Source organism: Neoarius graeffei, chromosome 23 (genome assembly GCF_027579695.1).
Source record: "Neoarius graeffei isolate fNeoGra1 chromosome 23, fNeoGra1.pri, whole genome shotgun sequence".
In the NCBI taxonomy this organism is placed as follows: Eukaryota; Metazoa; Chordata; class Actinopteri; order Siluriformes; family Ariidae; genus Neoarius; species Neoarius graeffei.
The window spans coordinates 47,936,790-47,953,848 of NC_083591.1; the positions used below are offsets into that span (position 1 = coordinate 47,936,790).

At 42.0% G+C, this 17,059-nt stretch overlaps 1 protein-coding gene across 1 annotated transcript in view; it reads left to right on the top strand.

The window, feature by feature from the left end:
- The window catches only part of LOC132871306 (polyadenylate-binding protein 1A-like), a 12,516-nt gene extending 6,837 nt beyond the window's left edge, over window positions 1–5,679 (top strand). The window contains exons 2-13 of the mRNA XM_060905421.1: window positions 1,045–1,233; window positions 1,587–1,780; window positions 1,917–2,032; window positions 2,267–2,406; window positions 2,545–2,639; window positions 2,737–2,844; window positions 2,943–3,128; window positions 3,254–3,490; window positions 3,565–3,652; window positions 3,953–4,086; window positions 5,396–5,446; window positions 5,599–5,679. Coding sequence (XP_060761404.1) covers window positions 1,050–1,233; window positions 1,587–1,780; window positions 1,917–2,032; window positions 2,267–2,406; window positions 2,545–2,639; window positions 2,737–2,844; window positions 2,943–3,128; window positions 3,254–3,490; window positions 3,565–3,652; window positions 3,953–4,086; window positions 5,396–5,446; window positions 5,599–5,670 — 1,605 coding nt within the window. The 5' untranslated portion in view covers window positions 1,045–1,049 and the 3' untranslated portion in view covers window positions 5,671–5,679. The remainder of the gene's footprint in view (window positions 1–1,044; window positions 1,234–1,586; window positions 1,781–1,916; window positions 2,033–2,266; window positions 2,407–2,544; window positions 2,640–2,736; window positions 2,845–2,942; window positions 3,129–3,253; window positions 3,491–3,564; window positions 3,653–3,952; window positions 4,087–5,395; window positions 5,447–5,598) is intronic.
- The last annotated feature ends 11,380 nt before the right edge of the window (window positions 5,680–17,059 follow it).

Consider the following 17,059-nt stretch of genomic DNA (forward strand, 5'->3'; position numbering starts at 1 on the left):
TCACTCACTCACCCACACTCACTCACTCACTCACTCACTCACTCACTCACTCACGCACACAGACACACAAAATACTTTTGTGATTGTGCAGTTTTGAAATTGTTAAAATAAACATGTTCACCTACATGTTCATCTTGTTGGGCTTGTGATTTTGACTCGTTTCCTATATGTATGAAAAGTCACCATATTAGGACATTTTTTTTTTTTGGCAAATAAGATGTATCGCAATGTTTGACCTCGGTATTTGAAAAATCCTGGTTACGCCCCTGTGTGCAGCCAGTTAACATGCAGGTCACAAACTGTTGAAACACTTTCTATTCACTGAAGGTAAAGTCACTAAAGGGTATTGGAGGTTTTTTTAAGGGACTAATGGCACCTTGGTCTGTTTTGTGGACAGATTAAATGTAGTTTTTTTTTTCTATTTTAATATTTTAAATCATTTTGAAAGACATTTATTTTTGTGAGTTTGTGCTTAATTTATTCAGTTCATGTGACCTGCTGTGCCTGGGTCATATGATGGAATTTAGAACAGACTTCTGTGATTTCATCAAATTCTGCTCCAGAATCTGCAGCACAGCAGCACAGCCTTTAAAAGCGGCACATCCGTTTACAACACAGCGATTTACCAACATTTAACAGCCATTTCTCAGTGATTTAACAGCATTTAACATTTTATCAGCGATCAGCGGCGACTAATCAGCCATTTAGTCTTGTACTTCATAGTAAGTCACCTTGTACTAACTTAGTGATTTGGGTTTTTGTAAGTTTTAATACTACACACACTAACGGCATGACTGTCTATTCTCATTCCTTTTTCTTTACCTTCATGATCATACTGATAAGTTTAAGAACCTTTAGGTCCTTACGGTTTACGATTCCTCTAGTTTCTGTAGAGAAAAGTAGTTTCAGTGTACTTCGACTAAGGTTTGTCTGTTTAAAAGAGTAGGTTAGTGTGTTGATAGGCCGACTAATTGTTCAGTGAGTAGTTCAGTTGGTGTTGTTGCTTTTCTCCACCACTGAGAGTTTGATTTTTTTACTCTTTAGGTAAAATGATCCCAAACTCCACGACAACTGCACTGCATGTAGGTGATCTGCACCCTGATGTGACTGAGGTGATGCTGGAGGAGATGTTGAGTGCTGCAGGACCCGTTCACTCCATCCATCTCTGCAGGGACAAGAAGACTGGCTCCTCACACGGCTACGCTTACGTCAATTTTCTGTATCGAGCCGATGGTAATAGAGTACAAACCATAAAGAAGACAGGAGAACGCTGTTCACTACACTGTTTCTGCATTTTAATACCAGTTTATAGCCTGCTTACGGATACATGTCTCATTTGTTTTATTTTGCTGCTTTGTTTCATGGATAAGGTCAAATATGTGCCTTTACAAGACACAAAATGATATAATCTTTTTTTTGGCGTCGAATAAATAGTAAAAATTTTCATAGCCTTCCTGACCTATCTTTTCCCAGGGTGCCAATACTTTTGAATCGGACTGTATATACATAGTATAATAGACACCTATGATATTTCTTTCTCTCTTTGGTTGAAATGATTGAGCTGTAACTTATTTTCATCCCCTCAGCCGAGCGAGCGCTGGAAAGCTTTGACTCTGAGCTCCTGATGGGGCGGCCCATACAGATGGCGTGGTCTCAGAGGGAGCCACCCGCAAAGAACACCGGCATCGGAAACCTCATCATCAGGAACTTGGACAAGTCCATTGACAGCATGTCCCTGTTTGACCTTTTGTCCATTTTCGGGACGGTCCTGTCGTGCAAGGTTCGGGCTTTGAACTGTTCAGATCTGAATAGAATCCGTGTAGCAGGATTAGAATGATTTTAACACGTTTTAAAGTCCTGTATTAGCTCAGTTTGATGTAAATTCTGTGTGTTGACATGATGTGTCTCTCCTGAAGGTTGTAGGTGATGAGAAGGGCTCAAAAGGATACGCCTACGTCCACTACCAGTCTGCTGACGCAGCGGATTTGGCGATAGAGAAGCTGGACGGAAAACTGCTGAACGACCGTCAAGTGTAAGCTGCGTATTAATGAGTAGATTTTTACCAGCCTGGGTTCAAATGTCAGGGCTCGTTTTCCTTTTTTTTTTTGTGCTTGATGTTTAGTAAAATCCTTAAGTTGTTGATACAGAGGTTGTGTTTGTTCTTCAGAAGGTATTTCAGTCAACAGGAAGTTGTAATTTTGTTGGCGTAGACATAACATCAAACAGCAGGGTTTAGATCAAGACCCATGTCTCTGCTGTGTTACAGTTTCATCGAACACGTTAAGGTCAGCGAGCAGCACGAGGCTGAGGCGGACCCCTGGTCTCAACTGTTCACCAAAATTCACATCAAAAACCTGGGTGAAGACGTGAACAATAAGCAGCTGAACACCGTCTTCGGCAAGTTCGGTGAGGATCGCTAACAGAGAGTGTGACGACGTTGACACGTTCACATAAACATAACGAGTTCTGCATTTGATCAGGAAATAAAGACTAGGAACGTATTCTAGAGTTCAGACTGAGACGTAAAATTGTCGGTGTGTTCAGGATCTGTGCTGAGTGTTCACGCGGTGAAAGATGAGAGCGGGAAGTCCAGAGGCTTCGGCTTTGTGAGGTTTGCGAGGCACGAGGATGCACAGAGGGTGAGTGTACACTGCAGCCAAGCGTATTCCTGTATGTCCTTGTAGAAAGTTTCTTGACAGCAGGAGAACCTCTGGGTAATGGTGTGTGTGTGCGCAGGCTGTGGCTGTGATGAACGGAAGGGTGCTGAACGGTAGACGGGTGCACGTGAGCCGAGCACGAACTAAAGAAGAGAGACAAGCTCAACTCAGGCAGAAGTCTGAGCAGGTAAAAAAACACACACACACACACACACACACACACACACACACACACACACACACACACACACACACGGGATGCTGACTCTGCCTTCTCGGCTCCAGGGTCTGAAGGACAAGGAGGTGATGAGCGACGGGAATCCAGTGCACTTGGGCGTGGCTCAGAGGAAGCAGGAACACCAGACTTACCTTGCCCCTCAGCAGAGGGTGGCGAGCGTGGAGCCAAACGCTGCACTGAACATCCACCAACCTGTGCTGCCTCCCTGCTCCATCCCGAACACCATTCCTGAGGTACACATTAAAATGTTCTCCCAAATTACCACAAGAGGCTCCTGCTAGCTGGATAGCATCGCTAACTGCCACCTGTGATTCTGATTAAATAAAGTGTGTTAACGGGTATGTGCGTGTGTGTGTAGACCGGTGGCATCAAAAAATCTCCAGCTGTAGCCAGAGTCCAACCTAAAGAAAGTGCCCAAGCTGTTCAAAGAGAGTCGTCTGTGGAAAGCGTGCCAGCTGTTGAGACAGCTCCAGCTGTAAACGGTACTCCAGTTGTGGTTCTGGTTCCAGTAAAAGATCTTCCAGCCACGACTGATGCAGCGCCTTCTACAGCTGTGGCACCTGTGGGAGAAGTTCAGCCGAACAAGGACACAACGGTAAGAACAAAACATGAGTAATGAATAATAATAATAATAATAAAAATAATAATAATAATTTCCTGTGTGTCCAGGATGTGTCCACATACCCACCAGCTGGAAAACGGCTGACGATCTACATGCTCGAGTCGTCTCCGGTACATGAACAAGTCAAGATGGCATGTGAGTTTCACACTCACACACACCCAAACACACACACACATCCATCTGGCTCATACACACTCCTGCTCTGCAGCTCAGCTTTTAATCCACTGTGTTTTTCTTCCCCGTTACGGGTTGCGGTGTTTCCTTGTCGAGACTGAAAACTTCGACAAGCACCTGCTTTCAACTCGTCTTGCTTTTGTTACTCAGTAATAGAGCGTAGAAAGAGTCTGGAGCCTGAGCCCCGCCCATGTTCTCTAACTGGATGGCTGGGACCATTCACTCTAATTGTACTCTCTCTCTCTCTCTCTCTCTGTGCAGATGATTCCATGTTCCCCCTTGTTCAGAAAATCCACCCAAACCTGGCGAATAAAATCACCTGGATGCTTGTGGAGAGCGAGAACAACTATGAAATCATGAATATGATTGGAGATCCTGAGCTCCTGCGTGCCAGAGTGAGTTGAGTGCACACACAATACACCAACTGGACCAATTGAGGTTTTTCACCCACGTGACCAAGTCATGTGACGCATCGTTAGGCTGCCATTTTGGACGTCACGGCTCGAATCGGTTTGAAGGCGACAAACGAAAAACATAAAAGAAAAAGGAGCGAGACGCAGAAAACACCTTCACTATCCAGCGACGTAGGGCATTTACAGGGCGAGCAGAGGGAGAGGTATTTGCAAAAATTGAGGTTAGCAGGCTTAGAGAACGACGTTTACCTGCTTCCACCAGGATTGTTCACTGACGTACGGAAGTACACGAAGCCCTCGTCTTTACCTGACTTCGGCCCACATGATCTGTATACCTATGACGTTAAAAACCCATCGCCCTACACAGGTATTGACCTGAAAGCGTATAAGAGTTTGGATGCCTACAAATATTTTGTGTCAGGCTGGGTAACATGCCTACATCAGCGGGTCGTCCCTGGAGCCGGTGGTCGCCATCTGATTACAGCTAAGGTTTGTTCACATTTTCATTTACTTTCGGTCCTCAGGATAAACAAAATGTTATTAAATGTCATTGAAATAACTTCTTAGTCTGTTGAGACATGGCCCGTTATAAATTTGCTGTTACCAGGCAATGACCAAGAACTGTATGATTAGGGTCGGTGTCTGTGTTGTAGCAGTGTACTAGCAGCTAGCTGTTAGCACTAGCTAATGTCAACAACATAGTAGCTAGTATGTTACTGTAGCAATGTTTACGTTCAGTCATTTGGATGACTGTTAAAACCTTTCAGTCTCAAGTTTTTCCTTTACTGGATTTACTAGTTTACTGTAATTATGATCCAGCAGCTATTTACACCGGATCCAGTGTAAATAGCTGCCGGAGCGCGCTCCGGAACCTCGGCCGGAGCACTCCGGGAGCAAGCCGGAGCGTGCTGCTTAATTTGAGGGGGAGCAAGCCGGAGTGCGCTCCGGCAGCTATGTACACTGGATCCGGTGTAAATAGCTGCCGGATCATAATTACAGTAAACTAGTAAATCCAGTAAAGGAAAAACTTGAGACTGAAAGGTTTTAACAGTCATCCAAATGACTGAACGTAAACATTGCTACAGTAACATACTAGCTACTATGTTGTTGACATTAGCTAGCTTGACCTTCAAAATGGCGGACACCGGGGCGTCACGTGACCCTGTGACGTCAGGTGAAATACCTCAATATACACACTCGAGCACTATACCAAGAGTTTCATATCTGACTCTTAAAAAAATGTAACCCCACCTACCAATCCCTCATTCCTCGTGCGTGTGCATGTGTGTAGGTGAACAAAATGGACGCTGTCCTGAAGGCGAGGGAAGCTGGTCTCAAGCCGGTGAGGATCTTTAATAAAAACTGATATTCACTTATGAGATACACAACAATATTTTGTATTCGATTCGTATTTAAACGTATCGTCACATCACAGTTTACACAGAGATCAAAAACATTCAGAAGTCGTTTCTGACTTCTGCACTTCTCTTCCAGGAAACCATCAAGATGCTGTTCAATGACAAGAACAAGAAAAGAAAGATGAATAAGAGGAAGAATTATTATTAAGAATTATTAAGAATTATTATTAAGAATTATTAAACACTCCACCCAATGTTGTAAATCTTATCAAGTGCTCGGAGATTTGTTTGTCATTTTAAATAAAATTCAAAAAGAAACTTCAGCGTAAACTGTCAATTTGTTCACTCGAGTGTTCAAACCTTAAGTATTAACTGAGAAGGACAGTAATAACGGATTGTGGTTTATCTGCATGAACGAGGGAACTTTAACGGAGCCACAGAGTGAAAACCTCATTCTGTTCAGGAGATTAAGTTGTAAATGTCCGAGTTCGATAAAGAACAAAGGTCCAGCTGTTCCAGGGGTTTTAACATGAACTGCTCTACTTCAGACAGACACAACCTCACCGACACTGTTTGACTCATTTACTGTTTGTGATTGATGAGGCTTCGGGAATATTCTTCAAATAATGCCTTGACAAATCTGAGAATAACTTCTCCAGTAGATCATGAGCACCCGAGTTTTCTCAGGAACCTGAAACGGTCATAAAAACCGGATCATCAAGATCAATCTCAAGCACCACAACACTGTTCACTATCTTATAGAACCAGACTCCGTTTTTGTGGAGACTTTGACTATCACATTGCTTCTTATTTTTGCAGTAAAACCCAGCAGCCTTCTTTTTTTTTTAATCTGAAAAGTGTCTCTTTATGTAATATGCTGCTTTCTTTCTTGACATACACAAAAAAATTTCAGTTACATTTAATTTTGTGCTGGAAATCGAATGTTTGAAACAGCGCTTGAAACTAACGGTGTCCCGATGTCCCGGGGACCATAAAAAATGTCATCGGGACACAAAATTATCATATCTGGGACAATCCCGGGACAATGGAAAAAAATAGATCTAGAAAAAAAGTTCTACATTAATATTATTTACAAAGCCGTAACACATACGTAGACATTCACCTAATTTGTCAATTTTAATTTTAAAACGTTAACAGCGAAAAATACATAGTAGCTACACTTTCGATGCACCTGCATCCGTAGGCTACAGAGCAGCGCATTCTGTTCTAGAATCTTCGGCCGGAGTCCGCATTATATGGACTTGGAATGGAATTGCTACCGCACACGCTGCACCGACTCTTGCCAGAACAAAAATGCTGAAGTGGTTGAAGCGGACCGACCGCGGGGAAGAAACTGAAAGCCCAGACATAACGTCTCCGGGACCTTCAGGATCCAAAGTGTCATCGCCTGGTCTGCAGGCAACGCTAGCAACTGAATGAACTTAATGAACACTGTTAGACACGTTATAAAATACAACAGGAATGATGTGGATGATATTGACGGAAGATACCGTTCAACAGAATAAGTGAGTTTTCTTGGTGTCTTTCTCGTTCAGAAAGTTTAATCAGTCAGCAGCACAACTAGGCTCGGACCTGCCACTATGCTGATGTTGCTAACATTTGCACCCACGTTTCGGCAGCGAAAGTTCATAAAATGGATAACGGTAATGGTGAAAATTATAAGTTGGCCTTATAAGTGCCAACAGATATTCAAGGTATAAGTAGATGAAATGAACATAAAAGGGGTCTTATTTTCAACTAAAGTGTACTGCAGATGTAGGGAGTTGAAACATTTTCTGAATGAGCTAGTTGGCCCCTTTAAATAAACGGGTATCTATTCATACAGTGAGATCGCCAAAGTTTAATAAACTGAAAATGCAATAACTGTAATTTTGAAGTAGATGATGTATAGGACATGTGTCTCTTGTGTCTTGTGACTTATTGTAAAAATGATATAAAGGGTTCAAAATCGCATAGTTACAAATATAATAGTAACTTCATATGATAATATTAACCACTGGTTATTTCAGAGAGGAAAAAAATGGGGACACTATTGCTTCCATTCGGGACAATACAACACAGAATTCGGGACCACTGGGGGACACAAAGAAAAAAAGTTAATTTCGAGCCCTGGTTTGAAAATCTCAAATGTCAGGAAAACTACACGCCTGACTGTAATAAAGCACTGACACTGGAGACTCCTTCCAAAAACCTTCCATTAAATACAACCCCAATTCTAAAAAAATTGGGACACTGAATGTTTGACTGTTGAAATCCACAAATACTTTTACTGAACATAAGTTTAAGATTAAATCCGCTGGAGGATCCCTTTTAAGTTCTGAATGGTTTTGCACCAACGTATCTTGCTGATCTCCTGAATCAGTAGAACCCATTTGTCGCATTTCACTGAACTGAGGCCGAAATACTTTTACCGTGTGTTTGACGTAACTCAGACGTGAGAGAGGTCTGAACAGAGGCATTTCTAGCTCGTGAAAAGACCAAGGGCTAAGTCACGTTTTCCTGGGGCTTGTATTGTTTAAGGGAGACTGGTTGACGAGGTTATACCTAACTTTAGAAGAAATATTATCACCCACACACGTTCAAACATTATGATATCTTTATTTGTGATTTTTGCACTGCTCTTTTTAAAGGTCTGTACTTCACTTCAGTTTCTGTCTCCTTATTATTAAGTTATTATTATCATCGACACCCATAATGGCTCAGGAAAATGAGGTATGTGTCAACCGATGATTAAATACCACTAGTAAAATTTATCAGCAGTTTAATAAAAATAGGGCGGCACGGTGGTGTAGTGGTTAGCGCTGTCGCCTCACAGCAAGAAGGTCCGGGTTCGAGCCCAGTGGCTGGCGAGGGCCTTTCTGTGTGGAGTTTGCATGTTCTCCCCGTGTCCGCGTGGGTTTCCTCCGGGTGTTCCGGTTTCCCCCACAGTCCAAAGACATGCAGGTTAGGTTAACTGGTGACTCTAAATTGAGCGTAGGTGTGAATGTGAGTGTGAATGGTTGTCTGTGTCTATGTGTCAGCCCTGTGATGACCTGGCGACTTGTCCAGGGTGTACCCCGCCTTTCACCCGTAGTCAGCTGGGATAGGCTCCAGCTTGCCTGCGACCCTGTAGAACAGGATAAGCAGCTATAGATAATGGATGGATTATTATTATCATTATACGTTCCTTTCGGGTGTTTAACGCGTTTTTCTCTTTCAAATTTCTCTCAAAATCATCCGTATTTAATAATGCAAACCTGGCAGCTATGTTTGTTTACAAATTGTCACAGTCGCTCGCTAGTGCGGAAGTTTTACGCCTCCAATGTGTAACGTTATGTTGTCTTGACAACCATGCAATATCGTAAACCATACGATAGGTTGGATAGGCTCCAGCTTGCCCGTGACCCTGCACGGGATAAGCGGTTACGGCTAATGGATGGACATCATTTCTCACTCACATACAGGTAGCTCTCCTTTAGAGACACAAATTCTAAGCTACGCTATTATATTACAACGTTCAAAACCCCAGATGACATCCCATTTCACAAGACTATGATCAAATAAATCTGTCTTCCAAGTTTCTCTCTTTCACACACACATGCACACACACAAATACCATTTTCTCCAATGCATCCAGGCTCAGTTGACTGCAGCAGCTCATTTGTGGTGTCTGTACAACACAGATTTATCTCATCTCATCTCATTATCTCTAGCCACTTTATCCTGTTCTACAGGGTCGCAGGCAAGCTGGAGCCTATCCCAGCTGACTACGGGCGAAAGGCGGGGTACACCCTGGACAAGTCGCCAGGTCATCACAGGGCTGACACATAGACACAGACAACCATTCACACTCACATTCACGCCTACGGTCAATTTAGAGTCACCAGTTAACCTAACCTGCATGTCTTTGGACTGTGGGGGAAACCGGAGCACCCGGAGGAAACCCACGCGGACACGGGGAGAACATGCAAACTCCGCACAGAAAGGACCTCGCCGGCCACGGGGCTCGAACCCGGACCTTCTTGCTGTGAGGCGACAGCGCTAACCACTACACCACCATGCCGCCCTATTTCTGTAGTATCTAAAAAAAAAAACAGGCCATTCTGTGGCTGGGAAGTTATTTAATTTGAGGGGATTAAAGCAAATAATGTGCATGAAATTGCTCACTTCGCGCAGTCAAGCAGACAGAGGAAGTCCGTGTGCGCATGCGCAGGTTTACCTTCTTCTTCTTCTTCTTTTGGGTTTCACATCAGCTGACATCCACAGTGTTGCATTACTGCCATCTACAGGTTTCTTTGACTGTGCAGTGACAGTTTCATCATTCTGTCGCTAAACGAATAGCTGATCACACCGAGGTGCTCGCTGACCGCCGATATTTATTAGTTTGATCCTGCGTTTCATTTCCTTCATATATAACATAACGTTTTTTCTTCTCACTTTCCGTTACTGCAGTCGGTCTTTCACATTTCATTCGCACACTCATGTCCTCCATATCCCTCTCCTGTTTCAAATTTGTATCCCACAATGCCTTGTGCGAACGGGGAAAGCCCACCACGTGACGCATGACATAGTATCTTGTATTGGGTCATGGTGAAGCAGGAAAAAAATAGCGGAGAATTTAGGGCCACATGGCTCTAAATTCATTAATTGTTCTATTAAATAAAACCTCATCAAATCGGAAGTCTGAGATTCGAATTCACACAAATTCTACCTGTCACAGAGAAATGTTTTACAATGACAATGTGGAAGTCTTTTTATTTGAAACCTACCGAAAACCTTAGCTTAAAATATTCCGCATTGATGAATGGATCAAGATCTCGCCATCTTCACGCCAGGGATCAAAATATTAATTGTAAAGTTGCTGATTGTGTAAAGAGATGAAAATTAAATAAAACAAATTTTAAATAAAACTGTACAATGCCCCAACCCTAACCCTGAATATATTGTCTAAGTGTTTTTTTCTTTGTTTTTTAACACATATATATATATTTTTTGCTTAAATATATTATTTTATTATATTATGATTTTTATATATATTTTATTTTTAAAAAAGCTACAAATAAGAAAAAACAAGGAAAATAATAATAATAATAATTATTATTATTATTATTATAGGAGTACAGGGACACGCTACATATTCAACACAATTATCAGTTAAAAATGTGACACAGAATCTTAATCTGTTGTGCCACTTTGCTAAAGAGTGTAATTAGCATTTCAACTAATTAGCATGCTCTTGATAATCCAGTCATCCTCGGCCAATTATATCTCAGCCTGCGTTGCCACAGTAACCTCCTCCACCACAGGGTACCACTTTGGTAATACAACAGGGGGGAGGGAGGGGATTTTTCTTTCTTCTGCTGTAATTCGTCAAATGTGTGGCTTTTGATATTGTAATGAAGCGACCTGAAAGGCATGTGGTTCCTGAATGATTGGCCTCGTCCTCTGAGACTTGATGTCATTCATTCAAGAAAATGTGATTATCATGGAGTATTTGTCATAAGAAAATAAGCTTTCTTCAGGGTTAACGCACTGTTAATTTGAAATCAACACCTCGACACCTTTATTTACGACAATACAAAAGTCTTAATGGATCATCTGTCCATTCATACCATTTTGGGTCCACATATAAGGGGTTAATTAGAGAAAATATCTCACAAATAAAGAAACTGAGCTCAAAGTCGGTCCTTATGTCTGTCCCTTATTTTTAAAAAAAGCTGCATGTTGAATTTGTTCTTCATGATATAATCAGAAAAGTGATGAAAATAGCTGAGACTGGGGTTTTTTTTTGGTCAGGAAGGCTGCCATAACTCCATCATGCGTGATGTTGTTTTCCGCAAGCACAGCGGAGGTGTACAAGTACTTGCTATACGAAACGATAGTATAATATTATGGTCTAGCATGACTTCTCGTTCAATTATTTGCATTTCTGCGCAATAATTATGGCAATGCAGGATTAGAAAATGAATCAAAATAAAGTAGTAGCTAGTTTATTGTGTGTTTATTGAAAAAAATATATATATACATTTACCTGCTTATCTTCCATCCGGGGGGCAGCACGGTGGTGTAGTGGTTAGCGCTGTCGCCTCACAGCAAGAAGGTCCTGGGTTTGAGCCCCATGGCCGGCGAGGGCCTTTCTGTGTGGAGTTTGCATGTTCTCCCCGTGTCCGCGTGGGTTTCCTCCGGGTGCTCCGGTTTCCCCCACAGTCCAAAGACATGCAGGTTAGGCTAATTGGTGGCTCTAAATTGACCGTAGGTGTGAATGGTTGTCTGTGTCTATGTGTCAGCCCTGTGATGACCTGGCGACTTGTCCAGGGTGTACCCCGCCTTTCGCCCGTAGTCAGCTGGGATAGGCTCCAGCTTGCCTGCGACCCTGTAGAAGGATAAAGCGGCTAGAGATAATGAGATGAGATGAGATCTTCCATCCGTTTGATGCGTGACACGGTATGCTGTCGTGCTGCCGTGTCAGTGTTTTGTGGTGAAACAAAGTTGTTATCGTGTCTGGCTTCAGTTGTCATTTCTGCCTCGTGTCTCACTTTTTCCCATACAAGTCCTCCACAAATCCGCAATCTTCTGTAAAATGCTCGCTGCACAATTTGCTCCCTTTTCCAGGAGTAAAATTTTCTCGCTTTACTTGATGAAGCCACTCGGCTAAACATCTTGGATCCAGGATGGAATGAAGAAGACGTGTAGAATCCTACATCATGCAGCACCACCCTCATTTTCATCTCCTAATGCATCCATGTATCTGGCTAATCCAGTATGGCCACGCCCGGGGAAATGGTCCAGCGGACTGATGTTACAACTTCAATATGTTTTTCAAGCTAAAGTCCGAGAACATCTTGTATTAATGTGTAATGATGACATTTCATAACCCCGTAATTTCAAAATTTCCTGGTTAATCGCTTTAAGGTTGCGGGGTTTTTTGCTGAATAAACCTCAAAGTAGATGTTTATAAAAGGTGTATTCATTTTGTCTTTATTCATACGATATATTGCAGCAATGGTGCATGGCACACCTTCGATTTTGTTCGGGTAGGACAACATTACTAAGAACGTAGTTTCAAATAAAATTAAGTTGAGAAGCTGTTGCAGTTGGGTTCAACTATAGGGTTGAACTATAGCACTCTCTAGGGAATTCTTAGAGTAACCCCATAATGGGCAGTTGAGATATAACAACATACAATCATCCAAGATTGAGTCTAGCGGCAGGTTTTGAGGAGATACTTTAGATTACAGGGATTTAGCAGACGATCTTATCCAACAGGACCCTGACATGCCCACAGTGGGCAGCACAGGAAGCAGTTGAGGGTTAGATACCTTGCTCAAGGGCACTTCAGTCATTCCTACTGGTCAAGGGAATCAAAGCAGCAACCTTTTGGTCCTAAAGCTGCTTCTCTAACCTTTAGGCGATGATATGTTTTGGATCATTTGAAAATGTTCAGTACACCGGGCGTGTTCTCCATCACTGTCTGCAAGACACACTAAGATGAGGTAATATTATTAACCAGTTTCACATTGCAGGTTGCTGGCTTCAGCAAAATTTCCAGCCAACAATACCATCCAAAAGACCTGAAAAACGACACTTTTTCCTTCTTTTTTCAGCCTTCGCATGGAAAACAAAGTCACTGTAGTGTGCACGCATTTCGAATATAGAGATCCACTCCTACATTTGCACACATATCTTTATACCTTCAAGATATAGCTTACGTTATTCTATCCACATTCACTGGATATGAGCAATCGTGCGCTCTGATTGGCTATTCGACTACTAGTATATCAGCTCATAAACCGTGAGAAGAGAAAAACAAAATGGCGGAACATGTAGCTGAATCAACTGAGGATGAAATAAAAACTACTCGAAAAGAAAACCACAAAAATTATCAAGTATTTAAAAGAAACAGAAGTAGCTAAAAGAATATAGTTTTGGGGGGGGTTCCCCACTAATATCTCCTGTTCCACACTCCAGCCCAGTCGGTGGCAGTAATGCACCTTTAAGTTGGTTTGACAACCACCAAAAAACCCTAAAGAAGAAGAAGAAGACACCCAAAAATACAAAAAAAGCAACAAAATCTCATCTCATCTCATTATCTCTAGCCGCTTTATCCTGTTCTACAGGGTCGCAGGCAAGCTGGAGCCTATCCCAGCTGACTACGGGCGAAAGGCGGGGTACACCCTGGACAAGTCGCCAGGTCATCACAGGACTGACACATAGACACAGACAACCATTCACACTCACATTCACACCTACGGTCAATTTAGAGTCACCAGTTAACCTAACCTGCATGTCTTTGGACTGTGGGGGAAACTGGAGCACCCGGAGGAAACCCACGCGGACACGGGGAGAACATGCAAACTCCACACAGAAAGGCCCTCGCCGACCCCGGGGCTCGAACCCGGACCTTCTTGCTGTGAGGCGACAGTGCTAACCACTACACCACCGTGCTGCCAGAATTATTATTATTATCAGATTTTTCAGAAATTGCTACGTTCATTTCGCTGGTTTGAGCCCTGTGATGACCTGGCGACTTGTCCAGGGTGTACCCCGCCTTTCGCCCATAGTCAGCTGGGATAGGCTCCAGCTTGCCTGCGACCCTGAAGAACAGGATAAAGCGGTTAGAGATAATGAGATGAGATGAGATTTCACTGGTTTGTTTACATTCTAGGTGAAAATGATTTTGCTGGATGTTTTGTATAAAGTTTTTATTGATCGAACTTGCAAAAAATAAAAATAAAAATGCTTTGTTTCTTAAAATCCAGTGAATGTGGATAGAATAAAACAGTTATTCCATTCAATCTTGTCGTACATGAATTATAGCTGACTCAGTGCTATGCGCCTCATTGGCTATCAGCTCATGTATGGCTCGATTTTGTGGAATAACTGTTAAATATAAGGTATTTTTAAACTATAGGCTAATTTGATGAAGAAACTGTGACCCTGGACAGGGTTATCATCGACTGTCCATTAAATTTACATTGAGGTTATGAACTCATGCAGAATAATCTTCTGGATATAATAAGGTTTAAATATAATGTTTATTGAGAATTATTACAACTAATAATCCAAGTATTATTCTTTTTTACATCACAGATGCAGTGGTGCTTGAAAGTTTGTGAGCCCTTTATAATTTTCTATATTTCTGCATAAATATGACCTAAAACATCATCAGGTTTTCACGCAAGTCCTAAAAGTAGATAAAGAGGACCCAGTTAAACAAATGAGAAAAAAATAGATCTTGGTCATTTATTTATTGAGGAAAATGATCCAATATTACATATCTGTGAGTGGCAAAAGTATGTGAACCTTTGCTTTCAGTATCTGGTGTGACCCCCTTGTGCAGCAATAACTGCAACTAAACGTTTGCGGTAACTGTTGATCAGTCCTGCACACCGGCTTGGAGGAATTTTAGCCCGTTCCTCCGTACAGAACAGCTTCAACTCTGGGATGTTGGTGGGTTTCCTCACATGAACTGCTCGCTTCAGGTCCTTCCACAACATTTCAATTGGATTAAGGTCAGGACTTTGACTTGGCCATTCCAAAACATTAACTTTATTCTTCTCTAACCATTCTTTGGTAGAACGACTTGTGTGCTTAGGGTCGTTGTCTTGCTGCATGACCCACCTTCTCTTGAGATTCAGTTCATGGACAGATGTCCTGACATTTTCCTTTAGAATTCGCTGGTATAATTCAGAATTCAGTGTTCCATCAATGATGGCAAGCCGTCCTGGCCCAGATGCAGCAAAACAGGCCCAAACCATGATACTACCACCACCATGTTTCACAGATGGGATAAGGTTCTTATGCTGGAATGCAGTGTTTTCCTTTCTCCAAACATAACGCTTCTCATTTAAACCAAAAAATTATATTTTGGTCTCATCTGTCCACAAAGCATTTTTCCAATAGCCTTCTGGCTTGTCCATGTGATCTTTAGCAAACTGCAGACGAGCAGCAATGTTCTTTTTGGAGAGCAGTGGCTTTCTTGCAACCCTGCCATGCACACCATTGTTGTTCAGTGTTCTCCTGATGGTGGACTCATGAACATTAACATTAGCCAATGTGAGAGAGGCCTTCAGTTGCTTAGAAGTTACCCTAGGCTCTTTTGTGGCCTCGCCGACTATAACACGCCTTGCTCTTGGAGTGATCTTTGTTGGTCGCCCACTCCTGGGTAGGGTAACAATGGTCTTGAATTTCCTCCATTTGTACACAATCTGTCTGACTGTGGATTGGTGGAGTCCAAACTCTTTAGAGATGGTTTTGTAACCTTTTCCAGCCTGATGAGCATCAACAACGCTTTTTCTGAGGTCCTCAGAAATCTCCTTTGTTCTTGCCATGATACACTTCCACAAACATGTGTTGTGAAGATCAGACTTTGATAGATCCCTGTTCTTTAAATAAAACAGGGTGCCCACTCACACCTGATTGTCATCCCATTGATTGAAAACACCTGACTCTAATTTCACCTTCAAATTAACTGCTAATCCTAGAGGTTCACATACTTTTGCCACTCACAGATATGTAATATTGGATCATTTTCCTCAATAAATAAATGACCAAGTATAATATTTTTGTCTCATTTGTTTAACTGGGTTCTCTTTATCTACTTTTAGGACTTGTGTGAAAATCTGATGATGTTTTAGGTCCTATTTATGCAGAAATATAGAAATTCCTAAAGGGTTCTCAAACTTTCAAGCACCACTGTATCCAGTTATGGAGAAAACATTTGACAAGTGTCCAATTTGAGCTTTATTAAACAAATAACATAACTGTTATTACGAACTGGTTATATTTTCCTTCCAGTAACGGGTTACGAAAACTTCTTTACTAATCACGATGTCTGCCAGAGGTCACAAACATCCAGCTGCAACGGTTTCTGATTAACATGTTTGTTGCAAAACTGCTCAGTCATCTTTAATCTTAGTTATCTTTGTGAAACAGTGGGGTTAGAGTTCACTAGGCCAGGTCTAGGATCGTTGATAATCTGCAGCGTGGATGATGTCATTTATATCGCTCAGAACCAACAGGCAGGGGTTTTGGCAGACGAGCAAAACGAACTTGCGTACATACCGGTACATGTAAAGGAAGGAAGTCTAATCAGTGAAACCTCATACATATTACAGCGTCTTTTGCAATCTGCACCTCCTTTGTTGAGTATAATAAACAGCGCGTTTCACAAGACTACAGATTCATATCAGGGAAGATGTGCTCAATTTGAGCACAAAAAAAAAAGTTATGATTTCTTTCTTCTCTGTGTGTGTGTGTGTTTTTTTTACTACTAAAGATCAGTTTCATCCTCATAACAAGCCGCTTGATATAAATCCTCCAAACCAAAGACAAGCAACGGTGATTTAAAAAAATCCGAACAAATACAGTCAGAAAGAAAAGTGTCTACAGATAACAAAACACTTTGAGAGACAATCACATCAAAATGGCTCGTTAGGAACAGAAATTCCGAGAACCAGATACCTTTGAATTTAACCCTCATCCGACCATGCTATCTCATTTCTCATCTCATTATCTCTAGCCGCTTTATCCTGTTCTACAGGGTTGCAGGCGAGCTGGAGCCTATCCCAGCTGACTACGGGCGAAAGGCGGGGTAC